At 39.7% G+C, this 17,404-nt stretch overlaps 1 protein-coding gene across 7 annotated transcripts in view; it reads right to left on the bottom strand.

Moving 5' to 3' along the window:
- Positions 1-17,404, bottom strand: part of ccdc24 (coiled-coil domain containing 24) — a 107,760-nt gene that overhangs the window by 33,454 nt on the left and 56,902 nt on the right. For 6 of the 7 annotated variants that reach the window (XM_043699070.1, XM_043699073.1, XM_043699072.1 and 3 more), the window contains 2 exons: positions 10,813-10,980; positions 3,998-4,096 (listed from right to left, as the gene is read on the bottom strand). In XM_043699070.1, the coding sequence (XP_043555005.1) occupies positions 3,998-4,096; positions 10,813-10,980 (267 nt within the window). The remainder of the gene's footprint in view (positions 1-3,997; positions 4,097-10,812; positions 10,981-17,404) is intronic. The other variant, XM_043699074.1, reaches the window with a different exon arrangement.

Below are 17,404 nucleotides of genomic sequence, written 5' to 3'. Positions count from 1 at the left end.
GATTCTCCTGTTCCCTGGATGCTGCCTGACCTGCTGCGCTTTTCCAGCAACACATTTCCAGCTATAATATGACTGAACTTCACGTTCAGTGTGCAAGAGTGAAGGGTAGGCCCAAGACTGATATTATACACTTACATAAAGATAATTCTTAGGGCATAAAAACAGAAGTAGCTAAAGTGAACCAGCAAATTAGGCCAAGAGGTAGGTTACAGGTGTGCAGTGGTAGATATTTAAGGGAATATTTTAAAATGCACAAAACAAATACACTCCAACAAAAAACTAAGGGGAGGGTACACCATGTGTACTAAACTATAAGTATTATGGCATTAAATTTAAAGAAAAAATACAATTGTCTGAAGATGGGGGACAGGTTGGATTAGACTTTTTTTTTGAAGAAAAGTAATGATTTCTAAAATGAGGAAAGGAAAAAATAAAGTACATGAGTTAGCAGAAATATAAAGATGAGCAGTGACAATTTTTATAGATTTTTTAAAAATACAGTAAGCATTGGTCCTGTTGAAAAATAGAAAGTCAGGAAATCACAGAAGAAATGAACAGGTCACTTATATCCTCTACAGTAAAGAACATTGCAAGTAACATCCCAGAAATATCTCTAAATCACAAAACGGGAGGGAGGAACTCAAGGACTTTGTGATAACGTGGGACAGGTATAAAATAGGAAATGAATGCAGTTTGAGGCATGTGTAGCACAGCAATCATGGATGACTTCAATCTGCATATAGACTAGGTAAACTAATTGAGCACAAAAGCTGTAAAGGACAAGTTTCTAGATGCCTTCGGGATGATTTTCTAGAGGCGCATTTTGAAGAGCCAATAAGAAAACTGTCCATTTTAGATATTGCACCTTATGATAAAAAGGGCTTATTATTAATTTTGTTTGTACAAGGGATGAGTGCCCACAATATGATAGTTTCAAACATAAAGTAAGATTTTGAGGTAGTCAAATCTGAAGCAAGTTAAAAGTTAAGAAAGCAAATTCTGAAAGCAAGAGGCACAAGGTGAGCGTTCTGAATTGGGAAAATACATTAAAAAGTAAGACTACACAGGCAATGGGCAGTCTTTAAATACAAACTGTTACAGCAATTATACATTCAGTCAAGCTACTAAAACACAAAACGTCAGATAACCAGGGCTGACAAAGGAAATTAAGGATTGTACAAAATTAAAAGAAAAGGCTTATAAAGATGCCAAAAATAGTAATAAATCTGAGGACTGGAAATGTTGTTAAAATAGTGAAAGAGGATCAAGAACCAATAAGGAAAGGAAGAACAGACTATGAACAACCTAGCAAAAAGCATAACAATAAACTATAAAATTGAACTGTAAAAGCTTACAGGTATGTAAAAAAAAGTGTCTGACAATTGTGGGTCATTAAAAGCAGAGTTGGAAGAATGTAAAATAGAGAAACAGCAGAGAAGCTAAATAGTTATTTTGTGTTTGTTTTCAGAAAGGAAGACACAAGATATCTCCCAGCATCAGACACCCAGAAGTGACTGAAGACACTGACAAGTTGAAGGAAATTAGTGTAAGAAGGTTGTAAACAAGAAAGTAATGAGGCTGAAAGTTGATAAATGCCCAAGACCTAACAGTCGATATCCCAGGGTGTTCAAGGAGATGGCTACAGAGATAGTTGATGCATTGGCAATCAACTTTCAAAATTCCATTGATTTTTGGAATGATTCTTGCAGACTGGAAGCTTGTAATTTTCATCCACTTTTTAAACAAAAGGAGCGAAAGGGAACTACAGATCCATCAGCCTTACATTAGTAGCTGGGAAAAGCTAGAATCTATCAAAAAATGACGTGAGTAATGTTGGATAAAAATGTTCGATTAGCATAAATTTATGAATGAAAATTATATTTGACAAATTTGTTGCAATTTGTTTTACAGATGTACTAACAAAATACATGGGTGTTGATGGTTTAATATATTTGGATTTTCAGAGGGCTTTTAATATGGGCCATGCACAGAAGGTTGCTTAGCAAAATTAAAACACATGGCACAGGATGAAATGTTTTGGCACAAATTGAGGATTAGCTAACAGACAGTAAACAGAGTGTAATAACTTCAAAGCTGGATTCTGCCAGTTAACTTATGTAACACAATTTAATACAACTATAACACTTACTTACAGAGTACTCTTTATTGCAAAAATATACTTATGTGCATAAAAATACTTATACAAGTATATACAGTATAAAGTGGCTGAAACCAGTTCTGTATGGACTTTGCAGGAAAAAAAGACAATGGAATTTGTCATTCCTCAGAGCTTCCATTTAGGTGTAAAACAAAGATATTTGCTGCTCATGCAAAATGACTATTTACATTCTTTTTAAGGCAGTGAGTGGGTCTTGAATCTTGGCAGACACTGGGTATGTTTTGCAGAAAGACTGAGTATATGGTCTTTCCCCACTGCGCCTTACCAACAGCTGCCCCAAGCTTCAGTCCATCCCTCAGGATGTAGTCCTGGACCTTGGAACATGCCAGTCAGCAACACCTTTTTTTGTTAAAACTTCACCTGGTTGAGGTCAACGCTTTGCTCTGGAAGAGCAACACATTTTGGGCAGACAAGAAGAGCGTTTTTAACCTTGTTGATGGTCCTTCAGGTGCAGTTGATGTTTGTCTCGGTGTGTCACAGAGAACAGCCCATTCAGCAGGGCCTTGGGTCAGGGAGCTACTCAGCATGAACCACAACAAAAACCACTGCATCTCACTCCAGAGCTTCTTTGCAAAGGCAAAAGAGATGTGTGCATGACAGTCTATTCCCAATAGCAATCACTTTGTGGGCAGTATGCAGCAGCGGAAGTATTCAGGCATACATGAAGGATCTGATGGGTACTGTCCTTCTTCCCAAGAGATGGAAATGTGTTGCTGGAAAAGCTGGAAAGTTCTGTCAATGAGGCATTCTGTCAAATGACTTTGGTAGTCTACTCCAGGAACCACCAGACAGGATCAACCCTCTTCTTTAACAACAGGGCCTTGAGGACATTACATGCTGACTACTGTCTGATGGACTTGTTGTCAAAAGTGTTTTCATTGACAAACTTGAGAGAGTACCTTACAAGTTCTTACATACCTAGCTCTCCCAAATCAACTTGTGGACGTACATGCCTTATCCAGATTCCCTTCTATCTCTGATTGGACTAGCATGTCATATGACCCTTCCTCAGTGCTCGAACTTAAAGGGGCCAACTACTACACAAAGAATAGGAATAGCTGGATCATTCTCATACAAGCGGAGAATGACTAATGGGGTACTGCAAAGATCAATAGATGTATCGATGAATTGGAAGTGGAAATATTCGTAAATTTGCAGATGATACAAAGCTAAGCAAGAATTCTTTGAGTGAGGAAGATATAAAATGTTTTCAGAAGGATTTGAACAGACTTAGTGATTGGGCAAGAACATGGCAAATGGAATTTAATGTGGAAAAACATAAGGTCATCCATTTGGTACAAAGAACAGATGCACAGACGACATCATAAATGGAGAGATGTTGGAAAGGGTAGGAATGCAAAGGAACTTAATTGACTGTCAGTAAATGACTGAAGTCTAACATGCAAGATCAAAAGCTGTAAGGAAGGCAAATGTAACATTGTTTGAATTGGGGAAGCAGAAGAGATCTTACCCAAAATTTGATGTTAACAACCCCAACTTGTGAGTTTTGGATGAGCTCTCAGGAAAGAAACATAAGGAGCACATTCTGAAGAGATGACAGGCTCTTTCATTCCTGGTGCAGAGAATGCTAACCCCCTCAAGAATCTTCTAAGCATCAGCGTGACATTCCACAAAACATCATCCAAAATGGGCGCAGTTTTAACAATAATACCTAAATGCCATAACTGGGACTTGCCTTTAATCATTTAGCAGTTATATGAAAAATGACAAAGACCATATTTTTCATCACTCACTGTGGCATTTTGATAATGTTTTTGTAAATATCAAAGATTTCCAAAAAATGTAATTGATACTCACTGCAAATGTGCCACAACTTCATCAATATTTCTGACATTAATCTTGCCTTTTATGGCATTTATATTATCCTTGTAGTTGGAATTGGAAAGGCCTGAAAGGCTAAAAGAGGAAGGAGTCAAAGTTAAGGAAAACATATTTCTGAAAATCTGTATATCTTTTCATAATAGTTCCTTACAAAAATCTTGATCTTACACAATTAGAATTATCTTAGCTGCTGTTTCCACCAAGTCTCTATAAAATACTGGGTGGAAATTTCCCCACTTTGGTGTGGCATGGGTAATGGTGAGGAAGATGGGAAAATGTGAGAGAACATAAATCAGATTCTGGATACGGAGAAATTTTCCCTTCAAGCTGTAAATGGTGAATCCAGAATCCTGTCTTGAGCAATGACTACTTTATTTCCATGCGTCTTATTAAAATCCCAATTCACCTTATTTATATGCCATTTCCAAATCTCCATCCTTTACTTAAAAACTAGACAGGGCAAATTCCCAACAAATAAATCAAAGCAGGTACCTGGTGGCTGCAGCTCACTGAATGTTTGCTACATCGTGTCAACTACAAAGAGATCTATTTGTACCTGTTCGTTACTCCTGTTAGCTATCCACTTTTCTATCTACGTCACTATTAATTAAAGTCTCTGAAAATAAGGCAACACTAAACGACCCCATGGATGTACTGTCAACTTGTGACATTTTACTGTAGCATAAGACTTGTTCAAGATTATAAAGAAATGCAAATATGCCAAATCAATAGCAGTAGTTCATGTTGGAGAAATAAAGCCAAATTCAATTGGTGATATCAGCTGACATTTTACTTTACTACCAAGATATTAAAAAGTCAAATCAGATGAAACTGCCTCTGCAACTGTGCATAGAATGTGTGAGACAGCTTATCTACCGCACATAACTAAAGGTCTAATTAGATCATTAATTTGCAAAATAGATTATGATGAATATCCATTTAGGAAGAATGATAATAGGCTGAACATAAAATCACAAGGATATGATCACTGCACCACATGGTCAGAAGATCAGGTCCATTTATCTTGGGCTTTCATAGCAGGAGTTCTTGAGAATGATTACATAGCACATTAGTAAATTTGAAGAAGGAAGACAGATGCTGCCATGATCAACAGAACATGGCTGACTGCAGACTGTGTTGAACATCACTGATTTAATCATTGACAATCTGTTATGAAGATGTGTGTGTGTACCTTTAAGAGAGGTAAAAGCAGCAGAACTACCGGACACAGCACCAAGTGTTCTCGATAAGGCAACAATGTAACACTGGGTCAATTAGTTCCTTGCCTGGAGACAAAAACAAATTTGAATTCAACCAATCAGTTGAAATTATACCCTGGAAAAATACCAATTTCCAATCAAGTTTCAATTGAGTATATCGACAATCTTAAAAGCCAATGTAAACAATCCAATGCTCTGGGGAATAAGACCAGGGGAAAGTTGAACAGTTGAGAGGAGGACTGCCAAGACCTAGCACATTACAGACTGCTTGAAAAGAATCGCTCATAAAAGTACTTTTTTGATCATTAACCTGTGACACAGAAATTCCTAACAAGGAGAAAAGACAACACGACAAGAACCTACAGCTGCCTGATTTTGAGATAAGTGTTGTTTTGTAAATCTTAATTGGGAGTTTTAGCGGACTAGAATTATGGAAGGAAAGATAAAAGGTAGGTTAGAGAAAGAAATTGTAAATAGTAGTTGGTTAATTATTCTGTTATATTTTAAGAAATAAAGTTGTTAACTTTTACGTTATATAGTTCTTGGCCACTCAAATTTTTTGGAGATTACTGCATAGGATAAATCTTTTCTGTGTTGCTGGTTTTAAATTAAACAGGAGAGTTTACCCAGTGTCATTACAGTTTGGGGGCTCAGGTCCGTGATTTGAACTGGTTTAGACAAATTTGAATAGATTTGGGGGCACAAAAAACTCCCAGCAGATTTAAACACTTACAGATCTTTAAATAAAACGTAGGTGAGACAATTTGTTTAATTTTGTTGACTTGTGGTCAATTAAATTAAAAGTGAAAGAAAGGCTCTTAAAATTGAAAATGAGGTTCTGGAATTTGAGGACGATTCTCAAATTTGCCAAGGAAGTTTTGAAGGAAAGAAAAAGGCCATACTTTTAGAATTAGCAAATAAGTTAGATTTGGGTTTAATCAAGGACAAAAGTTAAGCTGAAATTGTAAAGTTGAAACTTTATTGCTGGAACAGCACAGCAGGTCAGGCCTGACCTGCTGTGCTGTTCCAGCAATAAAGTTTCAACTTTGATCTCCAGCATCTGCAGACCTCACTTTCTCCCTGAAATTGTAAAGGGCTTACTCAAACACTTAGGTGTATCAGAGAAACAGACAAGTGCAGTAGAGATAGAAAGACAAATTATAATTGAGGAAAATGGAGTTAGAAGATAAACAAACAAACAGAGAAAGAGGGAAAGAGAAAGAGAAAGGAAAAAGAGAGAGAGAGGGTTCTAGGCTGAGCAAAGAGAGAAGAAAGGGAGAGAGAAAGAGATAGAAAATGTGAACTTAAGAAGTTGCAGCTTAGTCAGCAAAGTCAAGTTAATAGGATGGAGATTAAAAGAGAAGGTAGTGATATATATCAATATGTCAAAACTTTGCCACATTTTGATGAGAAAGATGTCGATGCTTACTTTATTTCATTTGAAAAATTGGCGAGGCAGATGGCGTGGTCCAAGGATTTATGGGTAAAGCTAGTTCAGACTAAATTGGTAAGCAGAGCGAATGAGCTATTTGCTGCACTGTCAGATGAGGTGTCAAGAAATGAATTGGTACCAGAAGCATATAGACAATTGTCCAGAAACACAAAGGAAGAACCAGGTCAGACTTAGGTTGAATCCTTTTGAATTCAACAGTCATTTTGATCGAGGGGTGCATGCTTTGAAAATATGACATTTGAGGCTGTCAGAGAGATTATTCTGCTGGAGGAGTTTAAAAACTCACTTCCAGAGATGGTAAGAATTCAGGTGGAGGAACAGAAAGGTCAGGAAATGAGAAGGGCTGCAGAATTAGCAGATGAGTGCATGCTGATGCATAAGACAAGCTTCCAGCCAGAATTTTGTCCTGTGAAGGATAGAAGTTGGGAGAAGGGGAGATCTTACACTACTAAACCAAGACTAGAGAGCACTGTTAAGATTTTACCACAGGACGGTGGAAAGGAGGTGAAAGGCCTCAGGTGTTTTCACTATGGTAAAGTGGGACACAAAGACACAGTGCTGTCATTAAAGAAAGGACGCTGTGGGAAAAGATGTGGTAAAAGAAGCTAAGCCAGTGGCAACAGTGAAGGTAGTAAAGGAGACCCCAAAAGCTGAGGAGCTGCAGGAGAGTGCACAGCCTAGGCAGGGGCTGGATATGAAGTTAGTACCCGACCTCTGCAAAGAATTCACCTCTGTGGATAAAGTTTACTCAAAGAACAGGGGAAGAAGGACAAGAAGTTATAAGTTTGAGAGATACAGGATCTAACCAGTCGCTGATAGTAAGGGATGAGCAAATATGCACTCTTTCTGATCTGTTGCCCAAGAGTGTGGTAATTTGTGGGACAGATGTACAGAAGTTTAGCATTCCTCTATGTAAAATCACGTTGGCGTGCCAACTTAAGACTGGGCAAGTTAAAGTGGGAGTGATTGACAAGAGTGTCAGTTCCAGGAATTCAGTTTGTTCTTGGGAATGATTTGGCAGGATCAAAGGTGGAAGTGACACCCTTATTGTGGAGAAGCCCAAGGAAGACCAAGAAACTGAAGTTAAAACAGAAATATCGTGTTATTTTCCCAGGCTGTATGGCAACCAGATCCCACTATCATAAGTCACAGCACAAAGCAAAAAATAAAGAGAAAGATGAAAGAGTTGAGGTTCAGTTAGCGGATACCCTGTTTGATGTAATGGTGCAGGAAAAACCTGAACATGCAGAATCAGTCAGAAGTGTTTAGTCCTATAAAAAATATATATGTGGATGCCTACTCTGAAAAGGAGGCAGAGAATATTCTGGAGAGTTATTATCTGAAAGATAGAATCCTCAGATGAAGAGACCATGGCAGGTTAGTGCAGAGGAGAAATGGGCTGAAGTGCACCAGATTGTGTTGCTAACATACAGACAGGGACTGTTACGGGTAGCACATGAGCTACCCGTAGGAGGTCACCTGGGGTTATGAAAGACTCAGGCTAAGGTACAAAAAAAATTTTATTGCCCTGGAATGCACAAGGATGGGGTTAACTTTTGCTTACGTGCTATACATGCCAAATAGTAGGTAAGCCACAGGCAGTAATAAAACCAGCACCTTTGTTACCAGTTCCCGCATTTGAAGAACCTTTCACGCTGGTTATAATTGATTGTGTAGATCCCCTCCTGAGAACTAAAAGTGGGACCCCGTACTTGTTAACCATAATGGAGGTGTCTACCAGATTTCGGGAGGCAATTCCATTATGGAGTATCAAGGCAAAAACGGGTAGTAGAGGAGTTAATAGCTTTCTTCACACAGTATGGGCTACCCAGAGAAGTTCAGTCGGACTAAGGGTCAAATTTTACTGCACGTCTGTTTAAGGAAGTTATGAATAGCTTAGGCATGTAGCACTTTAAATCCAGTGCATATCATCCTGAATCCCAGGGAGCTTTAGAAAGGTGGCATCAGACCTCGTAGACCATGTTAAAAGCTTATTATGATTACCAAATGATTGGGATAAAGATATCCCATTCGTATTGTTTGCCATTAGAGATGTCCCAAACGTATCTACTCAGTTTCCTTCCTTTGAGTTAATATTTAGTCATGAAGTCAGAGGCTCTTTGAAACTAATTAAAGTAAAATTGACAGGACCAAAGTCGGAGATCTCACAATTAGATTATGTATCGGAGGTGAGGGAGAGATTCAATTGAGTAGGTGAGTTAGCTGAAGAGGGTACAGTGTAGAATGAAGCAGGTGGCAGATAAAAACTGAGACTCGGATGTTTTCCCCAAGAGAATATCGTGTTAGTACTGTTACTAATGATACTTGCTGTGTGAAAAAGATTTTTCTTAAAATACAATTGCTTCTTTTGCAAATCACTATAACCCGATGCAGTCTTGTTCTTGTTCCATTTACAAGCAGGAATAGTGTCTCCTCTCTATCTAGCCTGCTCATGATTTTGCAAACCTCTACCAAATCTTTTAGACTTCCCTTCAAAGAAAGTTCTTCAATCAAGCTTCATAACTGATTTTCATAATCCCTTGAATCAATGCAGGAAATAAGTTCTGCATCGCTCCAAAGCATTCACACTCTTTCTATGATGTTGTGCTGTTATGGCACCAAGACAGATAAACCAATTCAGGTAGGAGAAAGTGAGGACTGCAGATGCTGGAGTTCAGAGTTGAGAGTGTACTGCTGGAAAACCACAGCAGGTCAGGCAGCATCCGAGAAGCAGGAGAATCGACATTTCCGGCATAAGCACTTCATCAGTTTCCAGCACTACAGTCTCGACAGATGAGCCAAAACAGCTTTTTTACCTCTATATTTGCAACACAGTAAAATTGAACTGAAGATCCCTGAATAGTCACTCCATAGTTCCTAACCCAGACTTCACCAATAATTAATTTTCAGAGGCCAATTTTGTATCTTAAAACAAAAGACCTAATCTTATTAGATACACAAAAACTTTAGCCGAGAGAAAATTAAATAACACGTTAAGTTGATTATTGCCTGTGCTTTAAACCCAAAACATTTGTTTTCAGTCCCCATTTACAGAAAATACGGATAAAAAGTCAAGGATAAATAAAAGAAAGCAACAAAGCTAGTCAGATTACTGAAAATCGCTTTCAGAATGGGCTATTTCACAGGCATAAATATGGACTCCTTGCTGCTTATCTGATACCTTGATAAGGGTCACCATCTCAGTTCACAGGCAATGGCTACAATACTTAACTCCGCTCTCTAATCTTCAGGCTTCCAGAAGCTGATGTATCAGATTAGGCAGGAAGTTTTCAAATCTTCATGCTGTCGCAGTAGCAGCCCAGAACCATCTCTCAGAAAACAGTTTAAAGAAGAACCTTAATTCCAGTTCTTTCATGATAGAATGGTTGATTTTTCCTGAGGCCTCAATTACCATTCAACAACTGCTATCCGCTCAAACAGAATTGCCAAAACCACAATGCTCCTCCTGGGGATGCTGTGTCGTATGCTTAATCAGCCTATTAGCTTCCAGGTCTGACTTCACGAACAAACCAATATCACTTAAATTGTGAAATACTGCAATCTAGCGCACCGTGAACAATGCGGCATGAAGACCAATGTAACGGTAATCACATTAATGTTATCAAGTCTTCTGATACAACATTTCTTATACTAAACCACATCTAAAAGCAAGGCTTGTACACCTTTGTAAATATGGAAAGAACAGTTATCATCAGTCATACCTGGCTAGGAGGATATGGAACAGGGCAAACTGAACAGCAAATTAATATCACCAGGAGAAGTTTTGAACACACATTATTAAATGAACCCTTGGAATTTAATTCATCTCAAGCACAAATCATCAGTAAAATGTCACACTGTTGACAAAGTTCCTGTATGGTAGCCTAGTGGTAAGGTGTGAAATTAAGGTTAAAAGTACTATATGTTGTGGACTATAAGTAGAAAATAACAAATAACTTAGGGCTGTAAAACATTGAGGTTTTATATGTTGACTTCAAATGCCCAGGTGCAATATCATTGCCCACATCACAAGAACAAGATGTAATTCAATTATATTAGACATACAATTATAACACAATCATTGGAAAAATCCTGTAATATAGTATAATCTTACCAACCTTCCATTCTCATTTCTGTTGCTGGTTTCAAAGGTTCTTAGTCCCACCTGCTGGTCTATCAAATTCACTGTGTTTGCAGGATTATTCATGGTGTTTTGAACTTTATTTTGTCCCATTGCAAAACTGACGACATCAGGATTATAAGGTGCAAGTGCATCATTCTTATCCCTAAAGAAAAGAAATTGTATCAGCCATGACTCAGACATGGAAACCAGTCAGCCTATTACTATTCTAAATTTTACAAATGGTTGTGGTAATAGTAAAATAATATGGTTTATTCCAATCTCTATTTCTCCATACTTCTTTTCCATCTGTGTGAAATTCAAGCCCTTGGGAATCTCAAGCCCTTTTAAAAACAACAGATATCCAATTGGAAGCAATTTTACACTATGTATGTACCATGACCTACTGTAAGGTTGGAATAAACAGGAAAACTCATTATCTGTTGAGATATGTAAATTATATTCTTTAGATGGAAACCAACACGCTAATTAGTTGCAGTTTACAACACTTTTAATCACAAACTCTTTTCTCATAATAAAAACTGATCATGCTGTGGAATGTAGAAAATCTTTATATCTAATAACATCAAAAGATCCCGACAGGTATATCTTGGGTTAATGCAAAATTGGGTCAATGATCCTAAGCTTCATAAAGATAAAAATGATTACTCTACTCAAACCTGATCTTCAGAAGGGAAGTATGATATTTCTTTTCCCTATTTTAGAATCAATTTACAATCTCACACCAGGGGTCTGATTCCAGATTTACAAATATTAATACCATGGGATACAATAATTCCCATTCAATATTATTTCATTCAGAAGAGCTCGTCAATAAATTCTCTGTGAAGCTAGGTATGTACCAAACATAATACTATTAGATTAGATTAGATTAGATTACTTACAGTGTGGAAACAGGCCCTTCAGCCCAACAAGTCCACACCGACCCGCCGAAGCGCAACCCACCCATACCCCTACATTTACCCCTTTAACCTAACACTATGGGCAATTTAGCATGGCCAATTCACCTGACCCGCACATCTTTTGGACTGTGGGAGGAAACCGGAGCACCCGGAGAAAACCCATGCAGACACGGGGAGAATGTGCAAACTCCACACAGTCAGTCGCCTGAGTCGGGAATTGAACCCGGGTCTCTGGCGCTGTGAGGCAGCAGTGCTAACCACTGTGCCGCCGTGCCGCCCACAGCATTTTTATTAGCTTAAAAACAATTGTAATAAGAGGTCCTTCTACTCTACAGCCATGTTAAATGTTGACTCCAAATAGACAGGACAAATAGTTAAACAAACTATGAAAGGTTGGAAAGTGTACATGTGCAAAGGGACTTGGGTGCCCTAGACAATAAATCGCTGAAAGTGAATGTGCAAATGCAGCAAGCTATTAGGAAGGCTCAAGGAACGATAGCCTTGTTACAAGAGCAGTGAAATCTTGTTTCAGTTATATAAAAGCTTGGCCAGACTGCACCTGGAGTATTGCGTGAAGTTTTGATTTCCTTATCTCAGGAAAGATATTCAATTGGGAGGGAGTGCAACAAAGGTTTGCCAGCTTTTCTGCTAGGTTGGTAGACTGTCCACTGAACAGACAGCAGGCAAACTAGGCATATATTGTCTCGAGATTTTAAGATTGAACAGTGATCTCATTGAAGCTGACAAAATACTTAAAAAGGATACAGGGTAAATGCAAACAAGCACAATTTAAAAATAAGGGGAATCACATTTAGAACAGATACAAACAGCACTTTTATCTGAAAGGGTTGTGACCCTTTGGAATTTTCGAACCCAAAGGGTCATGGAAGCTCAGTCTTTCGAGTATATTTAAAGTGGAGGCTGATAGATTTCTGATTACAACTAGTGTAAAGGGTTATGGGGATAGTGCAGGTAAAAAGGTATTGAAGTGTTGGATCAGCCATGATCATATTCAATACCAATGCAGTCTCAACAGGTTGAATGGCCTACTCCTGTCCCTCTGTTTACTCAACATTCCACCCAAATTACTGATCACATCCTATAAATGCTCTCATTTTCAAAATTTATTACACAAACAACTTGCATATTGATACAATACCTTGACTGTAGTGAAACCCAAGGCTCACATCAATTCTATAAAATTAAACAGATACAATGACATAATTGTGCTAAAATCTGACTGAAACATTAACTTACAGTGCAGCAGAACAGATGGTAAGAATCTATCTCCATGACACATGCCAGCTTTAGTAAAATAAGCTGGAACATATCACCCTGAGGATAATTCTTATGTGGTACAGAATTTTTAGGAACTCGGTGACAATGATTTTGAGAAGGCATTTGATGAAGTGCCACATAAGGTTATTGTGGAAAATAAAAGCTCATGGCTTAGGGGCAACATATCAGCACATTTAAAGGTCTGGCTGGTTGGCAGAAAACAGACTGCGTGCATAAAGGGGCCTTTGCCTGATTGGAAGGAAGTGATGCGTGGAGTACAATAGGGTTCTTTGCTGGTGCCCCAAGAGTTTGGAATTTACATTGATTTGGCTAATACGTTGCAACATTTAAGAGGCATTTGATTGGGTATATGAATAGGAAGGGTTTGGAGGGATATGGGCCGGGTGCTGGCAGGTGGGACTAGATTGGGTTGGGATACCTAGTCGGCTTGGACAGGTTGGACTGAAGGGTCTGTTTCGGTGCTGTACATCCTTATGACTCTATGACTCTAAAAGATAAATGCATCAAAATGAGCATCCAAGTGTCTCAAAGCTGGTCCTTCTCTCAAAGTTACTGTGCCCTTGAGTTTTTTCCAGAGAGGGGTAATTGGCCAGGCTCCAACAAGGGCTGGGTTTTAAAGGTTTATTAGGGCCTGCTTTGTTTACCCCTAATATATAATGCTTCCAGCTGAAGGCTTTCATGTCTTAAAAACAGATATAATCAAAGGGGAGCAGCCAGCTAGCTGTGTAGCTGGGCTTTGTTTAGAATAGAATTAGTTCAGCAGCAGGGTGTGTGAAGAAAGGCTGCTGCCACTAAGTCCAGCCTGGTACTCTCTCTGGCTTAAAACCTGTAAGCCTTTGTTTGATTCTACCTTTTGTGCCAAGAGGGTGTTTATGGGGACTGATGCAAGTACGTTTGGAACAGCATCATAAAGTCAGGATAGTTGGTCAGGTTTTTGGATAGGATAATTAATCCAGTATTCTATTTTCTGTTCTTTGTATTTCATTCTGTAATCTCATAAATAAATTGTTTGTTTAAAACTTAGCAGTTGGACCAACTAAATCAGGAATATCCACTGTACACTTACCTGAAATAAATAGCAAAGTTACAGTCTGGGCTACCTGCTGGAAAATGCTTTGAGGGATCAGGCTTAGTCCATAACACATGTCAATGGCCTTTATTCAGATTATTGCTCCTGCACATCATGCAGACCAGCAAATGGGTGAAACGCTGACACTTTTGATCCTGCAAAGTGCCCAATCTACCCCAAATTGTTGTGAAAAGGCAAAGTATTTCAAAGATTTGAAGAACAAGTTAGGGAAGCTGTTTCATGCTGCTACTATTCTGGATAAGTGTTATTTCCATTAACAGAAGCTACAATTTGTCCAAAACGTCATTCTGACTACCATTTGATTGAGAACAACCTAATTTGACTCAACATCGAGTACCAGTGCCGGGTACCTAGGCTGTACATCCGAGTGATTGGATGAATGAGAAATAGGGTACTCATTGAGCAGGGTTCCCCTACTCTGCTTTAAGACCAAACCCCACTGAACCACACCGATACTCTAAAAGTAAGCAAGTGTTTAAGTAGGACCTTCGATGGACAGAATTACAGTTGAAACTGGAGTACCATGGTTTGGCAACCTTCCAAGGGTGTATCCCTCATTAGGTATGAATCTAGCAAGTAATGCAGCTAATAGCCCATGAGAACTGTTAAACTTAAATTTCTAGGAACACCTCCAAACAGAACTGGCATTAAGTGCTGGTACTGCAAACACTATTTAAAAGAAAAGTCAAACTTCCGGACCTCAGCAATTATCACAAGGCATGAAGTGATGGAAAGGAATAATAAGATGTCGAAGGAGCGAATGGATTTAAATGATTGCGGATTTCACATCAACATTATTCCACTTTCAATATTAAAACATACAGAATATCACCTCAATTTTTGTAGTCAGTTCTTTGATGACTGATGAGTACACCATCCCTGGGTCGCCATACCGGTCTACCTCCAGTCACACCCACCTGTCCCTGATCACAGGCCAAATTGTAATGACCTAGTCTGAGGGTTGTGACCACTCCTGGAAAATAAGGAGCCTTTCCAATCAAATCTGGAGACAGACAAGGCTGCCCCTTCTATCTGGCCTGGTTGTTTGTTCCATAGAATGTTTTGGCAAGTCCTTCAAGAATGATGCAGGCATAAGGGTGGCAATCCCAGGCTGTGGGGTGCAGGACAGAGCCTCCCCCCCCGTTTATGAATAATGTCGCCACTTTCTGCTCAAATCTGTTGGCGAGCAGACCAATGAGCATCAAAACAAGATCAATTGGCCTCAATGGCAAAAGGGAAATCACAGCAAGAGCGAGGCCATTTTCTTCGGGTGCTGAGCTAACTAGCTTTTTTCCTCTTCACCCTCAGGTCAGACTATCTGAAGGTGCTGACGATATGATTCAAGGGAGCACAATTAGCATTAAAAACTGAAAGGAGCAAGTAGTGATGGGCAAAACCAAACCTGGGCATTTACAAGTGATCATGCTTTGTCACTGTGAGCAAGAATCTGATCATCAGGTATAAGGGCCGCTCAGTGCAGTTGTCTGGTCCATTCCATACGCCTGTTCTATTGCGATTACTTAAATCAGCTTGCTCTACATTTCAAGGTCAAAAGTGAACTGTACTCTTAGGAACAAGATACATAAATATCACATTAAACTGGGAATATATTCTTGGCAAACAAACATGAAATGCCTCTAAAGTCACTAAGGATAGGTTGCCATGGAACATTCCCAGCAGTTGACTACATCATACCATCTAACCCCTGCAGAAACACTTGTGCTAGGTTTGACTCTGAGACCATCAGGCAGTGATCCACACGAAACATTGGAGAGGCCTTGATGGTAAAGGAAACAATAGACTTTCTCATATCATTCTCTTAACACACTGTCAAAATCTAATCAGACGGTTACGGAGTAGATAAAGGTCTACCAAATGGAGTAGGAGAACAGCGGCAGCAGCAACTCGAAGGGTGGAAGCTTGCACCAGGGGCCTGCCAGGAGCGGTGAGTCACTGATTTGTGCTTTTAAATTTGAAGTCAGAAAGCAAAGATTTCTGGGGAAGGAGGGACTTCTTATTTTTATTTCCATCCTGCTATATAAGTCAGTATCTTCTCAACCTGAGACCCTATCTTTGTAGGGCCTCCCACCCAACCACCTCCTCTAACCTTAAAGACCAAGGACATATCAGGTAAGCGTCTCTTTTTTACTTTGTGACTAAGGAACTAACAGGGATGGCAGTGTACGGAGAGCAATGTTCCTCCTGCATGATGTTTGAGGTCAGGGAAGCCATTATTGTCCCATCGAAGTACATTTGCAGGAAGTGCACCCGACTCTCACTCCACCAAGACAGTGTTAGGGAACTGGAGCGGGAGCTGGATGAACTTCGGATCATTCGGGAGGCAGAGGCTGTGATAGATAGGAGTTACAGAGAAGTAGTTACTCCTAAGCAAGAAGAAAGCTGGGTGACTGTTCGAAAGGGGAAAAAAGTGGAGGGATCCCCTGTGGTCATTCCCCTGAAAAACATGTATACCATTTTGGATATTGTTGAGGGGAACGACTTACCAGGGCAAGCAGTGGGGCCCAGGTCTCTAGCACAGAGCCTGTCCCTGTTGCACAGAAAAGGAGGGCAAGGAGGAGTGTGTTAGTCATTGGGGACTCAATAGTTAGAGGCTCAGATAGAAGGCTTCTTGGGAACGAACGAGACTCGCGGTTGGTGTGTTGCCTCCCAGTGCCAGGGTCCATGACATCTCGGATCGTATCTTTGGGGTCCTGAAGGGAGAGGGTGACCAGCCTCAAGTTGTTGTCCATGTAGGTACCAACGACATAGGTAGAAAGAGGGATAGGGATGTAAGGCAGGATTTCAGAGAGCTAGGGTGGAAGCTGAAAGCTAGAACAAACATCATTGTTATCTCTGGATTGTTACCCGTGCCACGTGATAGCGAGGCAAGGAATAAGGAGAGATATCAGCTAAACACGTGGCTGCAAGGATGGTCCAAGAGGGAGGATTTCAGGTTTTTGGATAATTGGGGCTCATTCTGGGGAAGGTGGGACTTGTACAAACAGGACGGTCTTCACTTGAACCAGAGGGACACTAATATCTTGGGCGGGAAATTTGCTGGTGCTATTCAGGTGGGTTTAAACTAGCTCAGCAGGGGGATGGGAACCGGAGGTGTAGTTGCAATGCACAGGAGGATGAGAGTAGGAAGGACAGGGACAAGATTTCAGGGTCACAGGAATGTGCTGGCAGTTAGCAAACTGGTTTGAAGTGTGTCAATTCAACACCAGAAATATCTGAAATAAGGTAGGTGAGCTTGCAGCATGGATAGGTACCTGGGA

Source organism: Chiloscyllium plagiosum, chromosome 11, assembly GCF_004010195.1.
Source record: "Chiloscyllium plagiosum isolate BGI_BamShark_2017 chromosome 11, ASM401019v2, whole genome shotgun sequence".
Lineage (NCBI taxonomy): Eukaryota > Metazoa > Chordata > Chondrichthyes > Orectolobiformes > Hemiscylliidae > Chiloscyllium > Chiloscyllium plagiosum.
The sequence above is the reverse complement of the archived record's forward strand: the minus strand, read 5'-3'. Positions and strand labels throughout refer to the sequence as shown.